The sequence below is a fragment of the Canis lupus genome, chromosome 29, assembly GCF_048164855.1.
Source record: "Canis lupus baileyi chromosome 29, mCanLup2.hap1, whole genome shotgun sequence".
Lineage (NCBI taxonomy): Eukaryota > Metazoa > Chordata > Mammalia > Carnivora > Canidae > Canis > Canis lupus.
This window is the reverse complement of record NC_132866.1, coordinates 37,616,324-37,641,057: the sequence shown is the minus strand read 5'-3', so window position 1 is coordinate 37,641,057 and position 24,734 is coordinate 37,616,324. Positions and strand designations below refer to the sequence as shown.

Below are 24,734 nucleotides of genomic sequence, written 5' to 3'. Positions count from 1 at the left end.
GGAAGATAACCATGTATGCAGGTATACAGCAGGGCTTGCCCACTGGTATGGACCAGCACTGGCACACTGAGGACATGAACAAGGCAGCCATGGTGGCAGGGGTGAGGTGTGCATGGATCCAACAGCACAGGCTCCCACTTACCAAGGCTGGTCTGAATACCATACTGGCTCACTGTCCAACCTGTCAGCAATAGGGACCAACACTAAACTTGCAATGTTGCATTATTCTCCTAGGAGACAAACCAGCTACTTGCTGACAAGTTGATTATCCTGAGTCCTTCTACTCTGGATTGTCTACTACCCAGTGATCATTTTGAGTGGAGCTGACACATATTCTGAGTGTGGGTTTGCCTTGCTTCACTATCTGAGGGCATACAGAGTGTTTAATCCATCAGTGTGGGATTCTGGATAACATTGCATTGGACCAAGGAAGCTCCTTTGCAGCCAAGTAGGCATGTGACTATGGGCTGTACTGGTTCTAGCATGTGATATCCTCCTCCTCCCCTCTGGAGCTGCTACCCTGACAGAGGGCTAGAATGGCCTTTTTGAAAAAAAATTTTTTTAAATTTAAGATTCTATTTATTTGAGAGAGAAAGCATGAGCAGGAGGGCTGGGTAGAGGGAGAGGGAGAAGCAGACTCCCTGCTGACCAGGAAGCCTGATGCAAGACCCCATCCCAGGATCCTGGGATCATGACCTAAGCCAAAGGCAGATGCTTAACTGACTGAGCCACCCAGGAACCCCTGGAATGGCCTTTTGATGGGGCAGCTGAGGTACCAGCTAAGAAACTAATCCTGTAAGGATGGAGTGCCATCCTCCTTAGGTATTTCCATTATAAAAGGCTGTGCCACTTCCCAACAGGTAGAGTACCAGGGGGTGGAGGGAGGAGTGGCCCTCATTCTCAGCAATCCACTTAGAGAATTTTGATTTTCTGTGTCTACAGCTCTAAGCCCTATAAGCCTAGAGGTCTTGGCTCCAGAGGGACATGGCTTTATCAGCAAATGTGAAGCCATGACTGTCCCCCATTAACTTTGGATTTTTTGTGCCAAGAGGCCAGCTAGTAAGCAGAGGAGACACCATCCAAGGAGGCTGAGTCCCCAGAGGGGATGGAGCCAACATGAGTCCAGAGGACACTAACTCCTATCCTGATGCACCTGAACCAGGGACTTTTTTTTCTCTTTTTCCATCTCTCTGCTAACCATTTAGCCCTTTCTTCCTTCTAGGCCTCCACACCCTATCCAGTCTGATATCCTCAAATTTGTTGCTCTTTCTCCTTCTCCTATTCTAGGCCACCCCTTTCCTTGCCAGCTTCTTCCATCTCGTCCAGCCTATTTTTCCATCCATCTATAAGCATCCCTTCTCTTTGTATTTTATTTTATTTATAAGATTTTATTTATTTATTTGAGAGAGAGAGAGAGCACAAGCAGAGGCAACAGCAGGCAGAGGTGAGGGGGAGAAGCAGGCTCCTGGCAGAGCAGGGAGCCTGATGTGGGGCTTGATCTCAGGACCCTGGGATTATGACATGAGCTGAAGGCAGATGCTTAACTGACTGAACCCCCTAGACACTCCTCTCTTTGTATTTTATATCAACCTACCCAAGAGTCCTTCTTATCCTATCCAGGCCCTCCCCTTCCTAGGGAAGAAAGCAAAAGGGTGAGACAGACCACTCTGGAGAAAGACTACCTTGTGGTTTTGAATTCTGCTCAACCAGTATCTGAGTCTTTGGGTAATTAACATTTTGGGGCCTAATTTTCCCCATATGCTCACAATACTGCTCCTATCATAGGGTTTTCAGGGTTTGAAGGAAGGTTTATTTATTTTTTTAAAAAATATTATTTATTTATTGAGACACAGAGAGAGAGAGGCAGAGACACAGGCAGAGGGAGAAGCAGGCACCATGCAGAGAGCCTGACGTGGGACTCAATCCCGGGTTTCCAGGATCAAGCCCTAGGCTGCAGGCTGCGCTAAACCGCTGCACCACTGGGGCTGCCTTGAAGGAAGGTTTAAAGAGCTTAGGGTGGACCATTAGTAGTAATCAGCATTAGCTATTTTCATGTGAGCTCTTTGATGGGATGGACCTTCTTTTTTTTTTTTAAGATTTTATTTATTTATTCATGAGACACACACAGAGAGAGAGAGAGAGAGAGAGAGAGAGAGAGAGAGGCAGAGACATAGGCAGAGGGAGAAGCAGGCACCATGCAGGGAGCCCAACGTGGGACTCGATCCCGGAACTCCAGGATCATGCCCTGGGCCGAAGGCAGGTGCTAAACTGCTGAGCCACCCGTGGACCTTCTTTTTATTTTTATTTATTTAACTTTTTTTGAACCTTTTTTTCAATCTCTGAGGTGATGAATCTTCTCTGGCCACAAATGGGGACAAAGGAACACACCCTGTTCCTATGCTATCTCTCTCTTGGCCCTTTGCTTCATCCCAGTGATGGGCTGTCTGCCCATGAGTGGAGTTCTCAGGTGTCCCTGAGGAGGGAGAACCTGGGACCAGTGTCTGGGCTCCTACCAGAGCACCAGGGAACATGGTGCCTCAGCTCCAACTTTGCTGCTAGTAGTGAATACAGAATGTTTTTTGTTGTTGTTGTTGTTACCATGGTGGCATGACCAGCTATCCTGATGCTCATTGGCTTAAAATGGCAGCCATGATCTCATGAGTAAGAAGGGCAGGCAGGTCTCAGGCAGCTACTCCTGCTCACTGAGTGTGCACTGGGGCTGCTTGCTGGTGGTCCCTGGTAGCTGGAGTGACTGGTCTGGAGGTCCCACAATGGCTTCATTCACATGCCTGGTACTATGGTGGAAATGGGCAGAAGGCGGCTCAGCAGGTTCTTTTTTTTTTTTTTTTAAGACTTTATTTATTCATAGAAATGCAGAGAGAGAGAGAGAGAGAGGGACAGAGACACAGGCAGAGGGAGAAGCAGGCTCCATGCAGAGAGCCTGATGTGGGACTCGATCCAGGGTCTCCAGGATCTCGCCCTGGGCTGCAGGCGGCGCTAAACCGCTGCGCCACCGGGGCTGCCCTCAGCAGGTTCTTTATGCAGTTTCAGGATCTTTCAACACCATCTCTTCGGAAGGATAGTGGGAATTCTTACATGGCAGCTGAGAATCCCAAAGCTGAGTGTTCTAAGAAATATAAAATCCTGAGTCCGAAGCTGGGTCAGTACTATTTCCTCTGTATTCTATTAGTCAAAGCAGTTAAAAGTCCTCCCCAAATTTAAGGGCAGAGAACAAAGACCCCACTTTTCTATGGGAGAAATTCCAAAGAATTCATGGCTATTCTTCATCTGCCACAATGGAACAGCCCAGATCCCCCTCTGAGACCCAGCCAAGGACTGGTGAGTTGGGAGGGAAGGAGGACACCACCAGGCAGAAGTTACAGCACTGGGTCCTTGGTTGGCTTAGCTGGTTAAGCATCTGCTTTTAGCTCAGGTCATGATCCTAGGGTCCTGGGATAGAGCCCTGTGTTGGGCTTAGTGAGGAGTCTTCTTCTCCTTCTCCTGCTCCCCTGATTGTGCTCCCTGTCTCTCAAATAAACAAATAAAATTAAAAAAAAAAAGGGGGGATGCCTGGGTGGCTCAGTGGCTGAGTGTCTACCTTTGGCTCAGGTCTTGATCCCGGGGTCCTGGGATGAGTCCCACATCAGATTCCCATGGAGCCTGCTGCTCCCTCTGCTTGAGTTTCTGCCTCTCTCTGTGTGTCTCATGAATAAATAAATAAATAAATAAATAAATAAAATCTTAACAAAAAAAGAAGTTATAGGGCAGGTGAAGGTTCTGTCAGGGTGGGGCTTCCTTCAGGGTCAAGAGCCTTAGTGTCCAGCTGAGGCTACTCCATGGTCCAACAGAGCAAGTCTCTGTGCTCCTCCAGTCTATTTTCCTCTATAAAATAAGAGTTGATGATTTCCAGCCTGTCCAGAACTATCCAGCATCCCACACATATCACCTTTATTGTGGCTGAGAGATTTCGTGGAAGCCAACATGTCCTGGGGTAGGAACTGCTACTCTTCTGAACATTGGCCATCCACCTTCCTAAACTCAATCTGTGCCCAGCCACAGGGATTATTTATGGTGTCATACAAAGGGGCCTCATTAAGCAGTAATCCTTAAATACAGTAGGGTACTATTTATGTTCATTATTTTGTTTAATTAATTAATTTTTAAAAATATTTAATTTATTTATTCATGAGAGACAGGGAGAGGGAGGGAGACAGAGAGAGAGAGAGAGAGAGAGAGAGAGGCAGAGACACAGGCAGAGGGAGGAGCAGGCTCCATGCAGGGAGCCTGACATGGGACTGGATCATGGGTCTCCAGGATCATGCCCCGGGCCGAAGGCGGTGCTAAACTGCTGAGCCATCCGGGCTGCCCTGTTCATTATTTTAAGAACTAGCATATCTGTATCAGTCAGCGTTCATGTCATCACAGCCTTATTTATAATGACCTTCTTCACCACCCATTCTGTATTCTCTTTACCTTTAGCAAGCACCTCAGCTGGTATGATTCTCTACCTGGTAGGGTGACCCAAATCTTCATTCCTGAATGGCCTGGGCCATTAGCAGTTGTATCTGACTTGGCTGTTGCAATTTTCTTTTCTTTACTTTTTTTAAAAAAGATTTTATTTATATATTCATAAGAGACACAGAGAGAGAGGCAAAGACATAGGCAGAGGGAGAAGCAGGCTTCCTGTGGGGAGCTCGATGCGGGACTTGATCCCAGGATCCTAGGGTCACTACCTGAGCCAAAGGCAGATGCTCAACTACTGAGATACCTAGGTGCCCCTGATACAGTTTTCCACTGATTTTAATCACAGAGCATCGTAGTATAAGAGACTCCCTAAGGGATCTTCTGTATTCCAGACACATTTCCTTACCCCCATTGTGTAGTAGCAGCCCAATTTGCCCTTGGTAATCAGGATCAATCACCCTATATAACACAATGACTTCCTTATTTGCTTGTTGGTTCAAAGCCCAAAGCAGTCAGGTGGCGGTCTCAACTTCTAGTTCAATGGAATCATTGTGTCTTCAGGGGTCAGTATTCCTCCCTTTGAAACTAGGGCTTCTAGGTTAGTGGAGCATAATGCAGTGAGGGTAAGAAGCAAAATTTTTGCTAGTGGATCTTGAGGGATAATGGTGAGTAGAGCCACTTCCATTTCCACTTCTTAATTCCTGAAGCCATGAATCCTGGCTATGGGAAAAATAGCATCATATATTGAATGCTGATTTCTGCATCCTGCAAGGCATTGTGACAGTCCCTCAAGGTATTTCTCCCTACCTGGCACCAAAATGAAGTCTTTGAAAGGCTCTTCCACCATTATATCAAGCCAACTGCTTTAGGATGATGGGAAACATGGTAAGATCAGTGGATTCCATGAGCATTTCTTCATTTCCATCTCCATTTCTTCACTCCATTTGCTGTGATTTGAGTTCTTTCACCAGAAGTGATGCTGTGTAGGACATAGGGCATTCTGTAAGTCCACAGATGGCAGTTTGGGCAGAAGCATTGTAGGCAGGAAAGGGGAGTCTATATCCAGAGTAAGCTTTTATTTCCATACGACCAAAGTTCTTGCTGTCCCTTCATGATGGAAGGTGTCCAACATAATCAACTTGGGAATGGCGCCATACTGGGGACTTAGTCTCTGCTGCTGGCAAGTATGCCAGTGGCTATAGCCAGGCTGGTCTTGGTGAATGATCCCTGTTGCTGATCCCAGGCATAACCTCCATCCCTGCTATTAGGGCCACTGCTACTAAGCCCATCAGGTGATGAGGAGGGTGGCTGGGAAAAGGGGCTGAGTAGTAACCATGGAATGGGTCATCCTATCTACTTGATTATTAAAATCCTCCTCTGCTGTGGTCACCCTTTGGTGAGCATTCACACAGGACACAAATCATGTTTCTTAGCCCAGAGAGGTCTATCCAAACACCTTTTCCCCAAACTTCACCATCACTAATTTTCCAGTTGTGTTCCTTCCAAATTCCCTGATTGTCTAACCCAACACTGGCTGCAACCCATGAATCGACAGACTCATGCCTCTGGCCATCTCTCCTTCCAGGAAAAATAACCAGGTTTATTGTTATTCTCCAAGATCAGTCTGTTTTCTGCACAGGCCAGTTGAGTGGGGATGTGGTAGAAGTCACCAACCCTGCATCCTTCAAGTCCTTGATGGTGGCACTAATCTCTGCAGACCTTCCAGTAATTGCTTTTGGTTTACTGTTTTTCTAGGCAGAGGCAGTTCTAGTGGCTCCTACTTGGCCTTTCCTGCCATAACAGCCCTCACTCCCTAGATCAGGGAATCAATGTGAGAATTCTGCCAGTTGTTGAGTATGTCTATTCCAATTCTGGAACTGGACAAGTAACCAACCGCGGGGTGGCATTAGGGATCCACTGTGCCCATTGTGAGATGAACCTGAGCTAAAACTCCATGGATCACCTGTCCTCCCTAAGCTCTGAATGTGGGTTTCCAGGAGTTAGTTCAGAGTTACTGTCCAATAATCTCTGAAAGGTATAATTACTTCTCTTTCTCTAATGCACAGCAGTGACCCTGGCAAACAGCCGTTGGTTCCTTTGGGGAAGGCTAAGAGAATGATTAACGTATAAATTTTTGTTAGTTTAGTGGGGTCCTTCCTCAAGGGGACCTGACCTCCCCTTTATTTAAGAAGTTCTGAGTCTGTAAAATGGTTTAAGCCTGGATTTTTTATAAAGTTTTTGTTTATTCAGAGAGAGAGAGAGAGAGAAGAGAGGGAGAAGAGAGAGAGAGAAGAAGAGAGAGGCAGAGACACAGGCAGAGGGAGAAGCAGTTTCCATGCAGGAAGCCCGATGTGGGACTTGATCCCAGGACTCCAGGATCATGCCCTGGGCCAAAGGCAGGCGCTAAACCGCTGAGCCGCCCAGGGATCCCCTTAAGCCTGGAAATTGAATGAAGCCTATGACTCTCTATTTTTATGATTCAAATGAGACTTCTGTTCACCTGACCTAGAATTCTACTAGTATATATTAAATAAGAGTTTAGTAGACTGCTCATTTATTTCTCTTCTAGGGACACCATGGTCAATTAGCTAACATCATAAGTCTTTGTGAGTCAGACTATTCTGATTACTGCACTGATGGTGTTGTCCATAACCACCTTGCCTGTTGGTGATTGAGGGCCATCATTTGGCCTCTGCCACCTCATGATCCAATCATCCCCATTGCATTTGGGGATCCCAATTCAGATGCATGGGTCAAAGTGAGAGTGCAAGAGCCTTGTTGAGGAGCAATGCCTATGAAAATAAAGCAGGATGACACAGTCCTGGGCAGATGGAGACTCATTCCATGATGCAGGCCTGAGAAAGGCTTGGTCAACCTCATAGGGGCTCAGAGCAAGGACTGCCTTTTGAATAGTGCAGCACTGAGTGGAGATGGTCAAGTGAGCCTCCTGCCTTGCTCAGTTATCTGGGGCTGCTGTGGAAGAGTGGACTTTGGTTCCAATACCATGGATGAACAGAGAAACATAAATTATCGTAACTTGCAAGGTCTTCAAATAATCCTGATTTCAGGGCAGCCCAGGTGGCTCAGCAGTTTAGCACCGCCTTCAGCCCAGGGCCTGATCCTGGAGTCCCGGGATCAAGTCCCATGTCAGCCTCCCTGCATGGAGCCTGCTTCTCCCTCTGCCTGTGTCTCTGCCTTTCTCTCTCTCCCTCTGTCTATCATGAATAAATAAATAAAATCTTAAAAAAAAACCTTGATTTCATTAATTGATATTGAAAGTTTGTGGCCTGCCAAAGGAGCCTGGGTGGTACCTGCCCACGGCGACCATACCTTGTCCTCTAGTGAAGGTTTAGGGAAATTATTGTAAATAACAAAGGGCACCACATTTTGTGCCAACTGACTCAGTCTGTGAATAAATTTCTAGTTCCTATCTGTGCATTTGCCTGTTTAGTCAAGGATAACTGTACATGTTGACACCTGGCATAGTCCTATCTCCCAGGAGCACCTGAGGCTGGGGGTCACCCACAGCTTTGGCCTACAGGACCCCTGACATCAAAGAAAAAACTTAGAATCTGAATTATTCCTTGCTATGGCAGTACAATTTATTTTCTTTCCCTTGGTTCTCAGCCTTTGTCCTTCATCTCCCAGAGAGAGGCCATGGGACAAGAATAAATTTGTGAACCAGGCTGAAAACTAGGTGAGTATAAAGATCTAGAGTCTTGGAGCTCACAGGAATGCTCAGAATGGCAGTCAACATGCAGAAAGATTTAAGCCCTGAAGACTGCATCTAACTCCATACTTTGCTATGCACTGGCTGTGGGATGTGGAAGTTCCTTTAACTTCTCTGTGCTTCCCAGCTAATGAGATAACCACAGAACCTACCTCACCAGGCTGAGAATGCAATGAGTTACCCTATGTAGAGAGCTCAGAACAGTCAGTGAGGGCTCAGTTAAGTGTGGCCTGTCATTAAATCTACTAGCTGTCGAAATGCTGAAATAAAATAATTTCTCATGCTTTAGTAAGCCCTGTCTACCCCACAGCACTGTCCTGATGGCCAAATGAAAGTTCTTTGCTGCCTGTCCCAAACCAGTCCCCCAATGGAAAGAACTCTCCAGAAGAAAATGGCTCCCCAAACTATGTGCTCAAAATTCCTCTTGATAACCAGACCCAGGTTTCAGGCGTTCAGGCAGGGGACAGCTCAGCTCTGAGCTCCTGAGGACACCTTATGGGCAGCCTTGCCATCCTGTCTGAGTCCCTTTGGGCTTCATTCCAAGCATCCTGAGGTGCATCACAGTCTCCAGTTCCACTGTGGGGCCATGGTCTTCAGTTCATTGTTGTCTGTCATCCTAGGTTGTCTTTTTGGATCTGTTTCTTGGGCTTTACAGAGGATGTTTCTTTAATTTTTTTTTTTTTTTTTTAAATAGAATGAGCACGAGCAGGGTGAGGGCTAGAGGGAGAAGCAGGCTCTCTGCTGAGCAGGGAGCTCCATGGGGGGCTCCATCCCGGGACTCCAGGATCATGACCTGAGTGGAAAGCAGACGCTTAACTGAGTCACCCAGGCGCCCCTGTACAGGAAGTTTCTTTGGGGAGTATGGGGGCTCAAGAGTGGCCAGGGGGAGGCTATTTTTTATGCAACCTGGGCATTAGTGGCATTGCCTGGGAACACTTTTGGAAGTCTCTGTCCCTACTCTTCTGGCCTCTTTACCCCTAAGCGGTAAGGGATGTTCGCCCCCCACTTTTTAATTTTTTTAAAAGATTTTATTTATGAGACACACACACACAGAGGTAGAGACCCAGGCAGAGGGAGAAGCAGGCTCCATGCAGGGAGCTCGACGCGGGACTCGATCCCGGGACCAGGACCACACTCTGGGCTGAAGGCGGCGCTAGACTGCTGCGCCACCGGGGCTGCCCTTAATTTTATTTTAAAGTAATCTCTACACCCAATGTGGGGGCTCGAACTCACACCTGCAAGATCAAGAGTCCCATCCTATGCTAACCGAGCCAGCCAGCTGGCCCTGCCTCTCCCTATTTTTGCCAGGCCCCAGCGACGAGGCCTCGCCCGAGCGTCGGACAGGCTCACGCAGCCCCCGAGCACCCGGCGCTACCGGTCGGCCTCTTGGCCCCGCCCCTCGCCGCGCTGCCGACCAATCCTGGGCTCCGCTCCCCGCGCGTCACAGAGGCGCCGCTGGGGGGCTTCCCGCAGGCGGGCGCTCGGCGCGGTGTTGCCATGGGGACTGCAAACAGCCGGGGCCGGGCGGAGAGAGGAGGACTTTCCCTAGAGGAAGCGGCCTCACCTCGGGAGACGCGCACAGGTACCCAAGGAGCAGGTGAGTGCTTGAGGGGCTGCGACCGTGCGAAACCAAGTCTTTCGGAGCTCCCTGCCCAGCCCTCCGTGTTGGTTTCTGAAGATTTGGGCCCCTCCTCCCGTCTCTCACCTGTGTCACCAGATTCCTTCTACGTGTATCCTGGCCTCTCAGGTCCTTGACTCCTCCTCTCCGACACCAAAGTTGTTTCTTCCTCAACAGCCATCCCTTTCTTCTTCGTCAAAGTAATGACATTCTTCGGGCGTCTTGAGCGAAGTGTGCAGAGCCAAGTCTCCCCTTGAGGGTCTTTGCCGTCGTCAGACATTGGATTGGAGGGGACAGCCTGACCCGATTCTGACCCGTGGATCCGGAGACCTGGGACTGGCTGTGTGTGGTCTGGCCGTGTGGTCTCCGTAAATGCCGTTTGGAGCTGTGGCACCCTCAGTGGCCACCAGCAAGGAAAATCCCCTTGGGGCGGGGAGGGCTTGGAGTCGTGCCTACAGTGGCTGAGAGGTTGACCTATCTGACACTCCACTGGTAATACCCATTTCTCATCCCCCGGCCACACCTCCAAGCTTTTAGCTTTACCTCACCTTCCCACTTCCTTGAAGTTCTCTTCCCACTTTGCTTGAGGTGGCCTGCCTCGGTCTTTTCTCAGTGGGCCCCCTGCACCTCACCTTCTCCACCCTGGATGGAGGCAGTACCACAGGATTAGCCCTCCGACCTTTCCTCATCCCACTAAGGGATGTTACTGAAGCTGTAGGTTTAAGTCTTGTGGGCTGAACTCTCCAAACCACTGTCTCCAGTCCGTTTTTCTGGACACAAGGCCCAAATAGCCAACTACCTTATGTACATCTACACGTGGGTGTCTAATAACTATCTAAAATTGAGCATGTTCAAAATAAAATTGATGATTGTCCTTCAGCATTCCCCATTTCCAGGAAAGGAGCCAGCTTTACCTGGAGGCCCAGGGCTTGCCCTGTTTTCTCACTCATATCCTGTCTGGTCCTGTCTAAATCCCATTGCTCTCCACAGCTCCTGCTCTAAACTATTGCAAGACCCTAAGAAGGGATCCCTCTGTTGTTTCTCTGGAATCTAATCAACTCTCCCTACATTTTAAATGAGAGCACATCACTGTGACTTGGGCAGCTGGCTCCCTGCTGCCTCCCCTGCTTCTTTGCTCGGCTCACACTCACCCCTATGCAGTCTCCTAATGTAACAAGCTCATTGTTGCCTCTAGGACATTTACCTTCCCCAGCCATCATATCTAAACCTGCCCACTGGTCTAAGGCACTCCCAAACGGGTAATATTCCAAAGAAAGAAATATCACTAATAAGCATGTGAAATGGTTTTCAGCTTAACAGTGGTGATTGAATTACTGGGCCTGGACCTTAAGCTTGGCAGGTGGCTTGCTTTGGCCAATGAAACTCTTGTGGCTGTGATGTGAGCAGATGCTTTTTCTTCTCTGTTTCTGCCATTTTGAGCAAAAGAATATGCCCAGGTTCTCTGTTGCTCCCAGGAGAATTAAAGACCCAGAGAGCAGACCTGAGGCCAGACTAAGCCAAGCCTGTTGGCTGAGGCCCAACCACCCCACAGGTGCATGAATATGAAACAAACTCTTATATGCCAGAGAGACTTTGTGGCTGGCTGTTACAGAGCGTGATTCTAGCAATAGCTAACTGATATGCTTTCATGGGAACTTTTATAATTCACAAAGACATACAATTTTTCATCTAGGAAACTGGCAGTGGTATATACAGATAGAGAGACCATGAAATATGCATTTGGCAAAGGTTCGGGAAACAGGAATGTTAGTTTACTGCTAGTAAGAGTGTATATGGGTAGCAACCTGTTTGGAAGCCTTTTTTTTTGTTTGTTTCTTCTCAATGGACTCCATGCTGGGCATGGGGCTTGAACTCACGACCCTGAGATCAAGACCTGAGCTTAGATGAAGAGTCAGATGCTTAACCAACTGAGTCACCTGGATGCTCCCTTGTTGGGAAGTCTTATTTGGCTATTTATGTCAAAATTCTTTTTTTTTTTTTCCCAAAGGATTTTTTAAAAGATTTTATTTATTCATGAGAGACACACAGAGAGAGGCAGAGAAACAGGCAGAGAGAGAAGCAGGCTCCATGCAGGGAGCCCGATGTGGGACTCAATCCCCGGACTCCAGGATCACACCCTGGGCCAAAGGCAGGTGCTTAACCACTGAGCCACCCAAGCATCCCATTGCGTCAAAATTCTTAAACTAACTCAATAATTCTACTACTAAAAATTTGTTCTAAGAAACAATTAAGGGCATGCACAAGATAATTATCAACAAGGGTATTTACTAAAATGTTATTTCAAAGGGTAGTGAAATGTAAATGTTAGCAGGGGACGTTGTTGCTTTATAATTTCCAAACGATACATACTGAGCATTTCTGAGAGAAACATCATGTTGGGGATCCCTGGGTGGCGCAGCAGTTTGGCGCCTGCCTTTGGCCCAGGGCGCGATCCTGGAGACCCGGGATCAAATCCCACGTCGGGCTCCCGGTGCATGGAGCCTGCTTCTCCCTCTGCCTGTGTCTCTGCCTCTCTCTCTCTCTCTCTGTGTGACTATCATAAATAAATAAAAAAAAATTTAAAGAAGCATCTATTATGTGGAATTCTTGGCAATGTGCCAGGCAATGTGCCAGGCAAGTAGGTCTCAGAGGGAGGACTGGGCCCCATGTATCCATGGCCCACTTTCTGTCCCATTGCCCAGAGTTCACCGTCAGGTTTCGCAACATGCAGAGCACCTCAGCTATGGATGTTTGCTTACCCTCCTGGGGGAGCAGAAATTCTGCCCTGAAGAAATGGAGGCAAAAATGGAAACAGGAGGAGTTCTCCAGTAGGGAGAGGGTGCAAATAGGTACAGGGGCTTTGGCAGGAGCCTAGAGCTGTAGTGGGGGAGGGAACAACATTGTTCTAGAGAAGCTATAGAAACATACTGTACTGATTTCCCAGGGCTGCTCGCATGTCATCAGTGAGTTCCCTTGATGAAGAAGCACTTACTCAGGATCTTAGCTCATCTCCAGGCTGGGGCTGAAACAGACAGTGGTCATCAAAGCTCAAAAGGACAGTCTTCCTTCAGGTCTCCAAGTGAAAATGAGATATAACACCATGGTCACTCATAATGCTATGCTGTTCTAACTTCTTTGCACATGTTAATTCATTTAAGATTCATAACAAGCCAACGTGATGAGGCTTTCCTCATTATTCTATGGAAAGGGAGAACAGAAATGCAGACAGGCCATGGCTAGTTTATAGCAGAACTGGGACACAAATTCAGGAGTTGTTTTTTTTTTTTTTTTTAAGATTTTATTTATTTATTCATGAGAGACAGAGAGGCAGAGACATAGGTAAAGGGAGAAGCAGGCTCCTCGCAGGGGGCCTGATGTGGGACTCCATCCCCGGATCCCAGGATCATGCCCTGAGCCAAAGGCAGATGTTCAACCACTGAGCCACCCAGGTGTCTCAGGAGTTGTGATTTAGGTTCCATACGCTTAGCCACTGTGGCTTAGATCCCAGCTGGTTGTCAGCCTGCTCTCAAATACCTTCTCTGCCTCACTGCCTTGCTGGGAAAAGGAACAGACTCGTGGATTGTCCTGGCTGGCCACATCAGGGACTGCTGCAAAATGTAAGATTACTTCTTAATACCAAGATTCCTTTGGGGGTAGGGCTGAAGCAGAAGATGATCATGGGAAAGTGTGAGCTTCAGATGTCTCCCTAGGTGTGAGCCCAGTTTTCTGTCATCTCATCCTGGGGGCTGGGGGCTGGGGAGCAGGAGGCATGCTGGGCTGTCACCAAGTTTTCATTTTCTTCTCCATTAGAGCCCAGGCCTGTCACTGTCTGTCTATTCATGGAGTTTGTAAGTGAGCATGAAGGCCCATTGACTGAAGATGTGTGACTTTGTTCCCCTTGGACACTGAGGGCAATGCAGTACCAATGCACAACGCAATGACACACAAGTCTCCATGGATTCCTGAAACACAGGTCAGTGCCCCAGCCCCAGAGTCATGGTGATTTGCTTATTTCTTTTATAATCCAGGAGTTCTTACTCAGTTCCTTTGGATAGTCTTACAGGTAATGTTAGCTGATGCTAAGAATCCCGTACCCATGAGTCTTTTTTTATAGTGTCCTTTGCTTAGTATCTAACCAGTCCCTTCCACTCTGGATTTGAGACAGTCCTTTGTTGGACATGCAATTTCTGGCTTTTAGCTTATAATGGATCTTCTGGCAAGCATGATAGGAAAGCAGAAACCATCTGCTGAAGATAAGACTGACTGACTGGTTAAATTACAATAGTAACCAGCAATATCATAATTAAGAGAAGTAACCTTCTGTGGAGTTTGATACAGGACTATACTACAAGGATGTCCCCACATTCACATAGCCAGGCTTTTCAAGTCATCCTGTAAAGCATACAAACTCTAAAATGTTTTTATTAGTATATTTTATTAATGCTTTGTACATTTGCCTATACAAAATTAAACTCTGAATGATAGAACTTCACTTTTAGATTTTATAGCTTTTCCTACCCTGTAGGCTGGATAAGTAAGTCAGCAGGTCAACTCTTTAATGTTGCACTAATAAAAAAAAATGTGGAGCTAACTAAATGTAAGTGATAGCACCATGCCTATTATTTCTAGAGTCTCTTGCACATGATTGCCATGTCAGGGTGATAAGGTAAGGGAACAATCCTTTGGGGCTGGTGGCTATCCAGGAAATACCAAAGTGGGGTTGAGTGTAAAACCATGCTGACAGTCTTGGTCTTTTTGAGTTTAGTGTCTGACTGTAAGAAAAACAACATCTAAAAGAGGCTTGTCTGAAGAGACTGGCCTCTTGTTTGGGGCTGAATCCTAAGTACTTGAGAAGAAGACCCAGGTACAAAGCCACAGATAGAGAATGTTCTAGAGCATATGAATCTAGTCCTTCCAGGATACATCATAAATGTTGTAAAACTACAAAGAAAATCAATCAAGGAAATCATTACAGCTGAAGATAATATGTGGACCCCCTTAGGGTCAGGGGTTATGTTTATATTCAAGGCCAGCTGTTTGTACCCTTGAGATGGAGACTCAGGCTCAGGCACACAGAGGATGTCTGAGGTAATGGTGTGTTCCATTTCATAGGCTGAGTCTTTACTTATGAATCCACTAGTCCATATTTATCAGTGTTCCTTATATCCTACTTTTGTAACATCTCGTATAAAATATCACATTTATTCTTTGAAGGTGAGAAACATGATTTTTAAAAAAGATTTTATTTATTTATTCATGAGAAACAGAGAGAGAGAGAGGCAGAGACACAGGCAGAGGGAGAAGCAAGACTCCATGCAGGGAGCCTGATGTGGGACTCGATCCTGGGACTCTAGGATCACCCCCTTAGCCGAAGGCAGGCGCTCAAACGCTGAACCACCCAGCTGTCCCGAGAAACATTATTACACACAAAAACTTGAATGCAACAAAATCTGTGAGAGCCTAGGGCACAACCCTTGAGTCTCCCTTGCATAAGTGTCCTATGCAAATATGGTTCAGGAAAAACTCACCTTCAGGATGAGTTAAGGAAAAAGAACCAGCAAAGGATCACTTTGAAGATACGCCTAAAAAGAGAAGTAAAGGAAACACAAATGGATAAGGAAGAAGACTGTTGCCTTGCCTTGAGTTGCATGGAAAGCTGACCAAACATCTTGTATCACATGGCACATAAAGGAGTCACATCTGCAAACGAGGGACACATGTTGTGATACGAGAACTAAGGGGAGAGTGGCAGGACCTCAGAGGAAGTGAAAGCGACCTGGCAGAGCTCAGAGATGGAAAAGGCCAACTGGGAAATGATGTCTGGGAGCAGGCAGTGGGGAAAGGAGTCGCTGTTTTCCATGATACAGCCTTACAAAGGTATTTGGCTCTTCAAACTATGTGACATATAACTATGATTTGAAACATTTACAAAGAGCCTCTTTCTTCACTCCGCCCAATGTCTGAGCCCTCTGGACAGATTCCCTTGCAGGACTCCTTAGCAGTCTGGCTCATTGCATCTGGACATCTGAGCACTGAATAAAAGATGAAGATATGGGGACCTGGAAGTGATGCAGAGACAACAGTTTAGGTTGTATACCATTACCACAGAAACATCCTGTCATGTGCTGTGGTTGCAGCTTCTCAGGGTGGGACCAGAGGCAGACTAGGAGGAGTGTCAACCTCTACTCCACACAGTATTTCTGAGCAGCTGTTCTCCTGCTATGTCTCTTCTCTCCCCTAATCTTCCCAGACCATTGGGTCCTTGGGAAGCACCAGTTTCCTGGGGCTCAGTGAGGAATGGGGAAGCTTCACTTCTAGCTTAGTGTGTGAGGGTGGCATAGCAAGTATCAGATGAGAAGCCTGTCACAGGACAGACAGAGCAGAATAAACACAAGCTAAAGGAGATAATTAGTGGAGGACCCAAAGAATGAAAGACCAGAGTGAGTGAAGTGAGGAGGTTCATTAAGCATCAAAGAAGACAAGAGAGTGGAAAAATAAGTCTTGGAATGAAAATGCATGAAGAGGGCTATATGTACTAGAAGACCCATGTGGCCCCAAGAACTCAACATCTCTGACTCTGGCTTAGAAGAAGCCCAAGCCTTCAAGCTGTGGCAAGGTCAGGGCTTTTAATGAAATAGCATCTGTTAAGGAGGACCGGGTGACCTAAGGGCTATACTGCCCAAGGATCCATGGCCTGGGCCAGTTTCTTGATGTGTTCTAGAAGCCAGTGCTTATTACCACTTTATTCTTGGAGACATTGAGTGAATCAACAATGAACTGAGCCAAAATTTAAAAATATCTGCACAGAAATGTAACAAGTGCTGAGAATATGGCCAGATTGTGATAGAAGGCCAACGTAACAGAACTACCTTTTGAAAAACCCACAAGGCTGAAATCCAAAAGTCAGCTCCCAGAAGATATATTCATAAATTTTTTTCCAGAAGAATCACATCTGAGTCAAGAGGGCTCTTTTGGCCCACCCCCTGGAATTTGGAAAGTCCTTCACAACCTATCAGTGATGTCCAAAACTGGTTCTCTCATTGCTGAATGTGCCTGAGAACTGGACTCTGCCTTGCCCAAGGAATCACCCAAGGACCTCAAGTCAAGCTGGGTACAGAAGGCACAAGGCCATTCATGGTGGTATTCTAGAGGGGCACGCCAGCCTGCAGAGGCTCACAGGGTCAGAGTGAACAGCCATGAAGGCCTTAGATATACAGAAAGGAAGAGAGAAAGGGAAGGTATGAGAAAGTGTAGAAATACAAAGCAACAAGCAAAACCCATCAAAGCAAGTAAAAACTTACAAGGAGAGGAGTCAAGAACTGTAGGAAAAATGACAAAACTGTGGGCCCATCTGGAACGTAGGCGAGTATCTTTGGTACCAGAGAGCCACTGTCCTCCTCACCTCTGCTAGTGGCTATAGGGCAAATTGTCAAGGACAATACCGAAATGACTACTCTGAAAGTTGTCATTGTAGTGCATCTCAAAATGAAGTGTTTCAAAGACAAGGAATATAAAATCATCTCTAGGAAGACCTGGGGATGTGATCTCAAGGCAAAGTTCCTTTCTTTTTCACAGAGTAGAATTTGGGCTCAAAGCGAGACCTCCCTTTGGCCTCAATTTCACTTAGGGATCGAGAAGTTTAATGTAAATGTAATTCTTTTCAAGAATGTTTACCTCCTCCCCCAATTTCTAGAATTTATTGTTTTATGAAGTTTGAAGTTTTAAATTTTATGAATCTATGCCAAAAATATCTTTTTTTGGTATTTTTTTATTGGAGTTCGATTTGCCAACGTATAGTATAACACCCAGTGCTCATCTTGTCAAAAAATATCTTATGTTTAAGGATCTCCCTAGTTATGTATTTGTGACTTTATGTGAAAAAAATGTTCAAAATTAAGAATAATTAAAAGAATGCTTTTGTTTTACATTATTTTAAAGAAGCTCACCCAGAGAGTCTGCTGTGCACTGCGGGATGGGCACCATCCATCCTGTCAAAAGGAACTAGGATATGAAGAATTCAGAGTTTATGACCATGTTCCTGCTGGACTCTTGAAAAAGCACTTTACTCGTCATCCCATTTGGCCCTCAGGACTGTGCTGTGAGGGAGATGGGGTCCCCAAGGGTGACAAGTTACCATACCTCCTCCTCCACAATAAGGACAGTGTCAGGAGAGCCACACTAAAGAGCTCCTGGTGCTTCACCTCAGTCAGAACCTACAACCACCAATTTTTGAAGTGAAAGAAGGCCTGACTCATGGGGTCACTTGTTCAAGATCACACAGTCTGTGGCTGAGAGGTCCTGTCTTCTGGATCCCAGGACATCTGACCCTGAGCTCAACCTTGGTGTACCGCCTCAGCCTTACTTTCATCTGTCTCAGTCTCCCCAGCATTGGGCAAAGGGGCTCCAGTGGAGTTACTTCTTCACAAGAATCACTTTTCTCCACCAAACGTTTGATCATGGAGGGGGCTGTGAGCTCAGGTGCTATTCTATGGGTGATGGAGTTTATCATCATCATTTGCCCGTCAGCATTTGCTGTTACCCCACCTCAGATGCTGTGGCACCCGAAACTGTGCAGGTTCTTATTGTTTCCATGAATTATTTTTTCAGTTTGCTTAGGCTGTCTCTACTTACCCTGTGTTCTTGTCAGAGCACTTGCGCTAAGGGCAGGGAGGTAGGGAGAGTGACCTTAGGGCCAGTGGGGCTGCAAGGGAAGCCCAAAATGTTGCATCTAGAAGCCACCCTGACTTGTGAGCCCAGAGCAACCTGCCTCTTTCCTAGTCCCTCTTTAGCTTGCTCCTGGAGTCAAGCACTCTCAATTTCATGTTGTCAAGATGCCCTTGGGAGGCCCTGGTCAAGGCTGATTTTTCTGTCATCCTTCCAGGGCACTTTTGTGTTGGCACAATGGTAAGACATCCCTGCTTCAGAACAAGCCTTCCTTTTGCACTGCTGGTCTAACCCCCAACTGACCACAAAGCTGCCTGGCATTCACTTTGGATGCTGTCTAAAAGGACAGGCTCAGAATTTCTGAGATAACCCCTGGAAGGCCCCCTGGGTAAACAGTTGTCTTGGTTACCTTGGTTATCTGGCTGACTCTGGCAGTGAATTAATTCCTTCTGCAAGTTCTTTACTATCTCTCCAATGGACAACCTGGCCAGCAGCTCCCTGGTTAACTGAATAACTAATTTTTTCTTACAAGCTGGTGTGCACATGTCCATTGTGTCTGAACTGGGAAGCCTGGAGAATGCTGCCTCTGTTGGGATCTCAGGGGGTCCCCTATCAGTCCTTAGAAGCAGGTCTATCTTGAGAAACAGTCTTAATTTGAGGCCCATGGAGCCCATGTGCCTGATATCACATTTTTTTTTAAATTTTTTTTTAATTTTTATTTATTTATGATAGTCACACAGAGAGAAAGAGAGAGAGGCAGAGACACAGGCAGAGGGAGAAGCAGGCTGCATGCACCAGGAGCCCGATGTGGGATTCGATCCCGGGTCTCCAGGATCGCGCCCTGGGCCAAAGGCAGGCGCCAAACCGCTGCGCCACCCAGGGATCCCTGATATCACATTCAATGTTGTGTGTAGGGATGATGTATTCAGAATTGTGGATGACAATGTAAATTTTCTGAGGAGATGGCCAATAACATTTATTGAGTTCTCAAAGGGTCTAGGAGCCATGAGAAGTTATGAACCATTTCTCTAAGGAGACCCATCCATCTCAGAAAGGCCCAAGATTGACTCTCTGGATCCTTTTTCATTCCTGTTCCCAGACACCAAAAAGATAGGGAGGGGACTTGTAGGGAACCTTATGGTCTGGGATGAGAATGAGAATGTGGGAGGCAGTTCAGGACCTTGTGGTCTTCTGTGTCCCATTTAGAGTTCTGCAAAAATGACTTAATGACCCCTCAGGGGTCATCAAGCTTCAAGGGTCCATGAAGTATACTGCTATGGGTGGGTGTGGGGTTCCCAGAGAGGGTCCAAGTCTGCTTATACTGTGGGTCTGAGATGACCTGAGTGGTCTGAGGCTGACTTCTGGGTAATTTGCCCATGAAGTGACTGAAGCATATAGCCATGTTCCCTGTTAGGCTTATACACAGTTTACTTTGGGACCAGTTTTCCATGGTTCTGATCTCTTATAGTGTGTAAACTGGTTTCTTGGGCAACTGGACTTTACTAATTAGGTGACTTCTTAGACACAGAAACAGGCCAGGCAGCCCAAATCAGAAACTCCTTATTTTGTACTTTACAAATACTGGGGACTTCAGTGGGAGCTAAAATTTTTGTATGTGGCCTTTCACTGATCTGGAACCTTGACAGTGGAGGGCCAGGGAGCCTTGGGATACTTGGGATATCTACAAATAGGTGGTACCTATTTGGAGGCTGTCTCACTTTCACAAGTCCTAGAAGACATTTTTCTTTGTCCTAGATCTACCTAATGATTTGTATGTTACAAACATCCTCAGCTGACATGTAATTTTTCTTGGTAAGTGGCTCCAATATATTACTACAATGCTATTTGGTTATCCCATAGGGGTATTTTGATTAAAAACAGACCAATGAGTGGTTCCCAATGACTGGTAATTGGATTTGTGACACAAGACGCTACCTGTTCTTACCCACAGACCAGATGGAAACTTGTTGCTTTCTTTTTCTTTTTTTTTTTTTTTTAAATTTTTTTTTAATTTATTTATGATAGTCATACAGAGAGAGAGAGAGAGAGGCAGAGACACAGGCAGAGGGAGAAGCAGGCTCCATGCACCGGGAGCCCGACGTGGGATTCGATCCCGGGTCTCCAGGATCACGCCCTGGGCCAAAGGCAGGCGCCAAACCGCTGCGCCACCCAGGGATCCCTCTTTTTCTTTTTTAAAAAGATTTACTAGAGATAGAGACAGAGCAAGTGGAGAGAGAGAAAGAGATAGATAGATAGATAGATAGATAGATAGATAGATAAAGAATCTCAAGCAGACTCCCCACTGAGCATGGTGCCCAGTGTGGGGCTAGATCTCTCAATCCTGAGATCATGACCTGAGCCATCCAGGAGCCCCAGGAACTTGTTGCTTTCTTTTCAGATTGCTTCTGATATTGCCCAGTGTCCATTCTGGCTCATCAGTTTCTCCTGTAGGGAAAAAGAAATTAGGTAACATAATTCAAGTAGGAAAAAAACTGGGCCTTGATTTAAAACAGAAACTCTAACCACTCAAGGGAATTCTAGATTACTTTCTTCTTTCCTCATGCCTCTTCACTTCATGCTTTACAGGAGGCCCAGAAAATGGGAAATGTGCTGCATGGACTAGCAGGTAAGTTAGATCAAGCCAATGAAGCTATAGACCTCCTTGATTAGGAGGTTTGTGAAAAAGGACTGGGAGTAGGGTGAAGTAGGCATGGCACTCAGCTTGGGCACATTTAAGGGTCTGTCAGAAAATCGTGTAATCAAGCCAATGTGTTATTCTGGTGGTGGAGCAGTGGATTACACTGTGCCTGGCAAAATGGAGCTCGGGGCCATGAGCAGATACACCAGCCCAGGGAACCCCACTCTGTCTTCCCCCATCTGACTGTGGTGCTATTGGCTCCTGGCATGTTCTTTACCACATAGTTCTTCATTAATAAAGTTACCTCCACATTTATGAAGTACTTGGGATATCTACAAAGAGCTCCTCATCTCCTTGGTGTCTTTCTTCTTCATGGGCTTCAGAGTCCTCTTCCTTCTGCTCTGGGTTGACATCTACATATGAGCTCCCAAGGGTTCCAACCAGGCAGCTTCACTGAATCCCTGCTTTTGTAAATTTTTTAACTTTTTTTTTAAAAAAGATTTTATTTATTCATGAGAGACATACACAGAGAGAGAGGCAGAGACACAGGCAGAGGGAGAGGCAGGCTCCATGCAAGGTGCCCGATGTGGGACTCCAGGACCACGCCCTGGGCCGAAGGCAGGCACTAAACTGCTGAGCCATCCAGGGATCCCCCGCCCCGCTTTTTTTTTTTTTCTTTTTTTTTTTACTATTGCTGGAAGTGTCCCACCTGCTCCCCACAATAAAGACAGATGTGTGACAGAAACAAACAACCCAACCCTGTAATCAAGAAAATATTTTAATGTAATCTTTTAAAAAGAATTTTATTTATTTGAGAGAGTGAGAGTGAGAACGAGAGAGATCACAAAGGGAGAGGGAAAAGCAGACTTACCACTGAGCAGAGAGCCTGATGTGGGACTCAATTCTAGGACCCCAAGATCATGACCTGAGCCAAAGGCAGACATTTAACTGACTGAGCCACCCAGGTGCCTCTTAATGTAATCCTTTAAAAAAAAATCAAGACTAATGCCAAAAAATCTATGATAAAATATAATTTTAGATAAAGAAGTAACAGTGCTATGCTCAGCTGTACTGGAATTTGATGCTGAAGGAAAAATCAGTAATGCTGATCTTTTTTTTTTTTTTTTAAGATTTTATTTATTTATTCATGAGAGACAGAGAGAGAGAGAGAGAGAGGCAGGCTCCATGCAGGGAACCCGATGTAGGACTCCAGGATCACTCCCTGAGCCGAAGGCAGATGCCCAACCACTAAGCTACCAAGGTGTCCCACTGATCTTCCTTTTGTTTAAAACTGTATAGACACTGAAAGGGCCACCCCCATGTTACACTCAAATCAGAGGGAGATGTGCAGAGATGGTTTCAGATAGACTATCCAGGGGTACTGCAGCTCAGTGTCTACACTAATAGGACATCACTATTGGGCTGCCTTCTTCAGCTCAATCTCTCCTACGAGACTCTCATAAACAACCTTATTATTCATTCTAACATCATCTGGGAAGACCCATCAACTCCTGAATAGGAGGCAGGAAACAACAATTTAGACATTAAAACTCTTTGAACCTTTGCCTTGCTGTGTCCACCAATCCTAAACTATTATATCATGACCCTTTTGCAGTTCTAAGCCTTCCAGTTGAAAGGCCCACACTCAACCAGACTTCAAAACATCTTGGCCTTGTTTCTTCCAACCAACAGGCCCCACAACACTCTGTTGGGGGTAGTGTTCTCCCTTCTCAGTTTCATCTTATGGAAGGAAAAGGAGGGAAGGAAAGAGATAGGGGAGGAGGAGGGAGGGAAGGGGAAAAAAGAGGAAGACAAGAAAGGAATGAAGAAGAAAAAAGAAAACAATGAGTATATCAGATGATTTTCTTTCTATTCTCAGTCTTCTATTTATTACGCAAACAGTAAAGAGAAGTCAAGAGAAAAATAATCACCTAAGATACAATCTTGTGGAGGAATTAAATTTGTTTTTTCTTATCTTTTCCAGTATCTGTTAAAACCACTAATAATTTAAAATAATCCAAAGAGGGATCCCTGGGTGGCGCAGCGGTTTGGCGCCTGCCTTTGGCCCAGGGCGCGATCCTGGAGACCCGGGATCGAGTCCCACGTCGGGCTCCCGGTGCATGGAGCCTGCTTCTTCCTCTGCCTGTGTCTCTGCCTCTCTCTCTCTCTCTGTGACTATCATAAATAAATAAAAATTAAAAAAAATAAAATAAAATAAAATAAAATAATCCAAAGAGATCATAAGTGGATTTTTATATTCCCCATATTTTTAAGTAAAATAAAAATGGAAAAATCCTGAGGCCACACCCAGCATAAGCAGATGGCATAGCTGTGTCTGCACTGGTTTGGGAGGGATCATATCAACCCTGAGCTAAATCTGAGAACAAAAGGTATCAGTGAGTCCCTCTATTCTGGATGTCTCCTCCTTAGTGTTCAGCATGGGGGTTTATTGAACGAATATTTCCTGACATTAATATCTGAAAGAATTTTGGTCACCTCAATCTTAAGAATAACACAAGTAGAAATAACTCTCATAATAATTGAAGAAGCAGAAGTTGAGAGACAAAAATATTAGTACCTGTTCCCATAAGATTAGTATATACCTCAATCTACAGCATCATTTACACTGCAGTAGACTTCTGGCAAGTGACATCCTTTCAGGGTTCATTTTTATCCTTTGAAGAACTGAGGTGAAATATCTGCAGCATTTCTTCCTGAGTTAAAGCATGCTGTTTGGGAGTGGGGCAGCCATGCACCCATTCAAAAGGGTATCTTTTCCAGCCTCCCTAGCACCTGGATTCCCTGTGTAATCCCTGTGACTGTATTTCAGGCAATATGTACAGAAAAGATTGTATGTGGTTTCTGAGTAGTGTTCTTATTTCTTTTTTAAGATTTTATTTACTTATTAGACACACACACACACACACACACACAGGTAGAGGGAGAAGCAGGCTCCATGCAGGGAGCTCGACGCGGGACTCGAACCCAGGTCTCCAGGATCACACCCTAGGCTGAAGGCAGTGTTAAACCGCTAAGCCACTGGGGCTGCCTGTAAGCAGCGTTCTTAATAGGGAGGGTGTGCACCCTTCTCCTCTTCTTATCTTTGCCCAGAATGTATGTGGGCACACACACGTGGCCAGAGTTCTAGCAGCAATTCTGGGCCATCCTGCTCTAGAATGGCAGTGCAGAGAACCATGAACCTTCATCCCTGTGGATAAACAGAGTGCTATCCATGTTTGTACTATAGCTCTTTGGGCTTTGTTTTGGAATAGAGTTAATCCTTCCTGATAAAGTCCCTCTCTCTTGGAGTTGCTGTGTGGACATCCAGGGGAAATCTCTATGTTGGCCTCTGTGGGGTACATCTGAGAGAAAGCCTGAAAGGTCACAAAGTTAAATGTCTAACATCACTAAGCTCATCACAGGAGGACTTTAGATTGCCACTTTTTTTCTGCTGCTTTTTTGTTTTTATTGATTTTCTATAATCAACAAGTATCACATAATAAAAACTAAACAGAATATAAAGAAAAGATTAAGGATATTGGCAGATAATTCACAGAACCAGAAGTGTACTTTTGCTGCCATGAAAAAATGTTCAACTTCTTGAGTTATTACATGAAAAC

The 24,734-nt window shown here is 45.8% G+C and overlaps 1 protein-coding gene and 1 pseudogene across 7 annotated transcripts in view; both read left to right on the top strand.

The window, feature by feature from the left end:
* RASGEF1A (RasGEF domain family member 1A) overlaps window positions 1-24,734 on the top strand; it is a 216,602-nt gene that overhangs the window by 63,034 nt on the left and 128,834 nt on the right. For 4 of the 7 annotated variants that reach the window (XM_072806212.1, XM_072806213.1, XM_072806210.1 and 1 more), the window contains 3 exons: window positions 8,092-8,161; window positions 9,503-9,791; window positions 13,623-13,785. In XM_072806212.1, coding sequence (XP_072662313.1) covers window positions 13,738-13,785 — 48 coding nt within the window. In that variant the 5' untranslated portion in view covers window positions 8,092-8,161; window positions 9,503-9,791; window positions 13,623-13,737. Of the gene's footprint in view, window positions 1-4,259; window positions 6,500-8,091; window positions 8,162-9,502; window positions 9,792-9,989; window positions 10,155-13,622; window positions 13,786-21,062; window positions 21,103-24,734 lie in introns of those variants that run through there. The other 3 variants (XM_072806218.1, XM_072806215.1, XM_072806214.1) reach the window with 3 other exon arrangements.
* LOC140621190 (dolichyl-diphosphooligosaccharide--protein glycosyltransferase subunit TMEM258 pseudogene) lies at window positions 21,109-23,090 on the top strand (annotated as a pseudogene).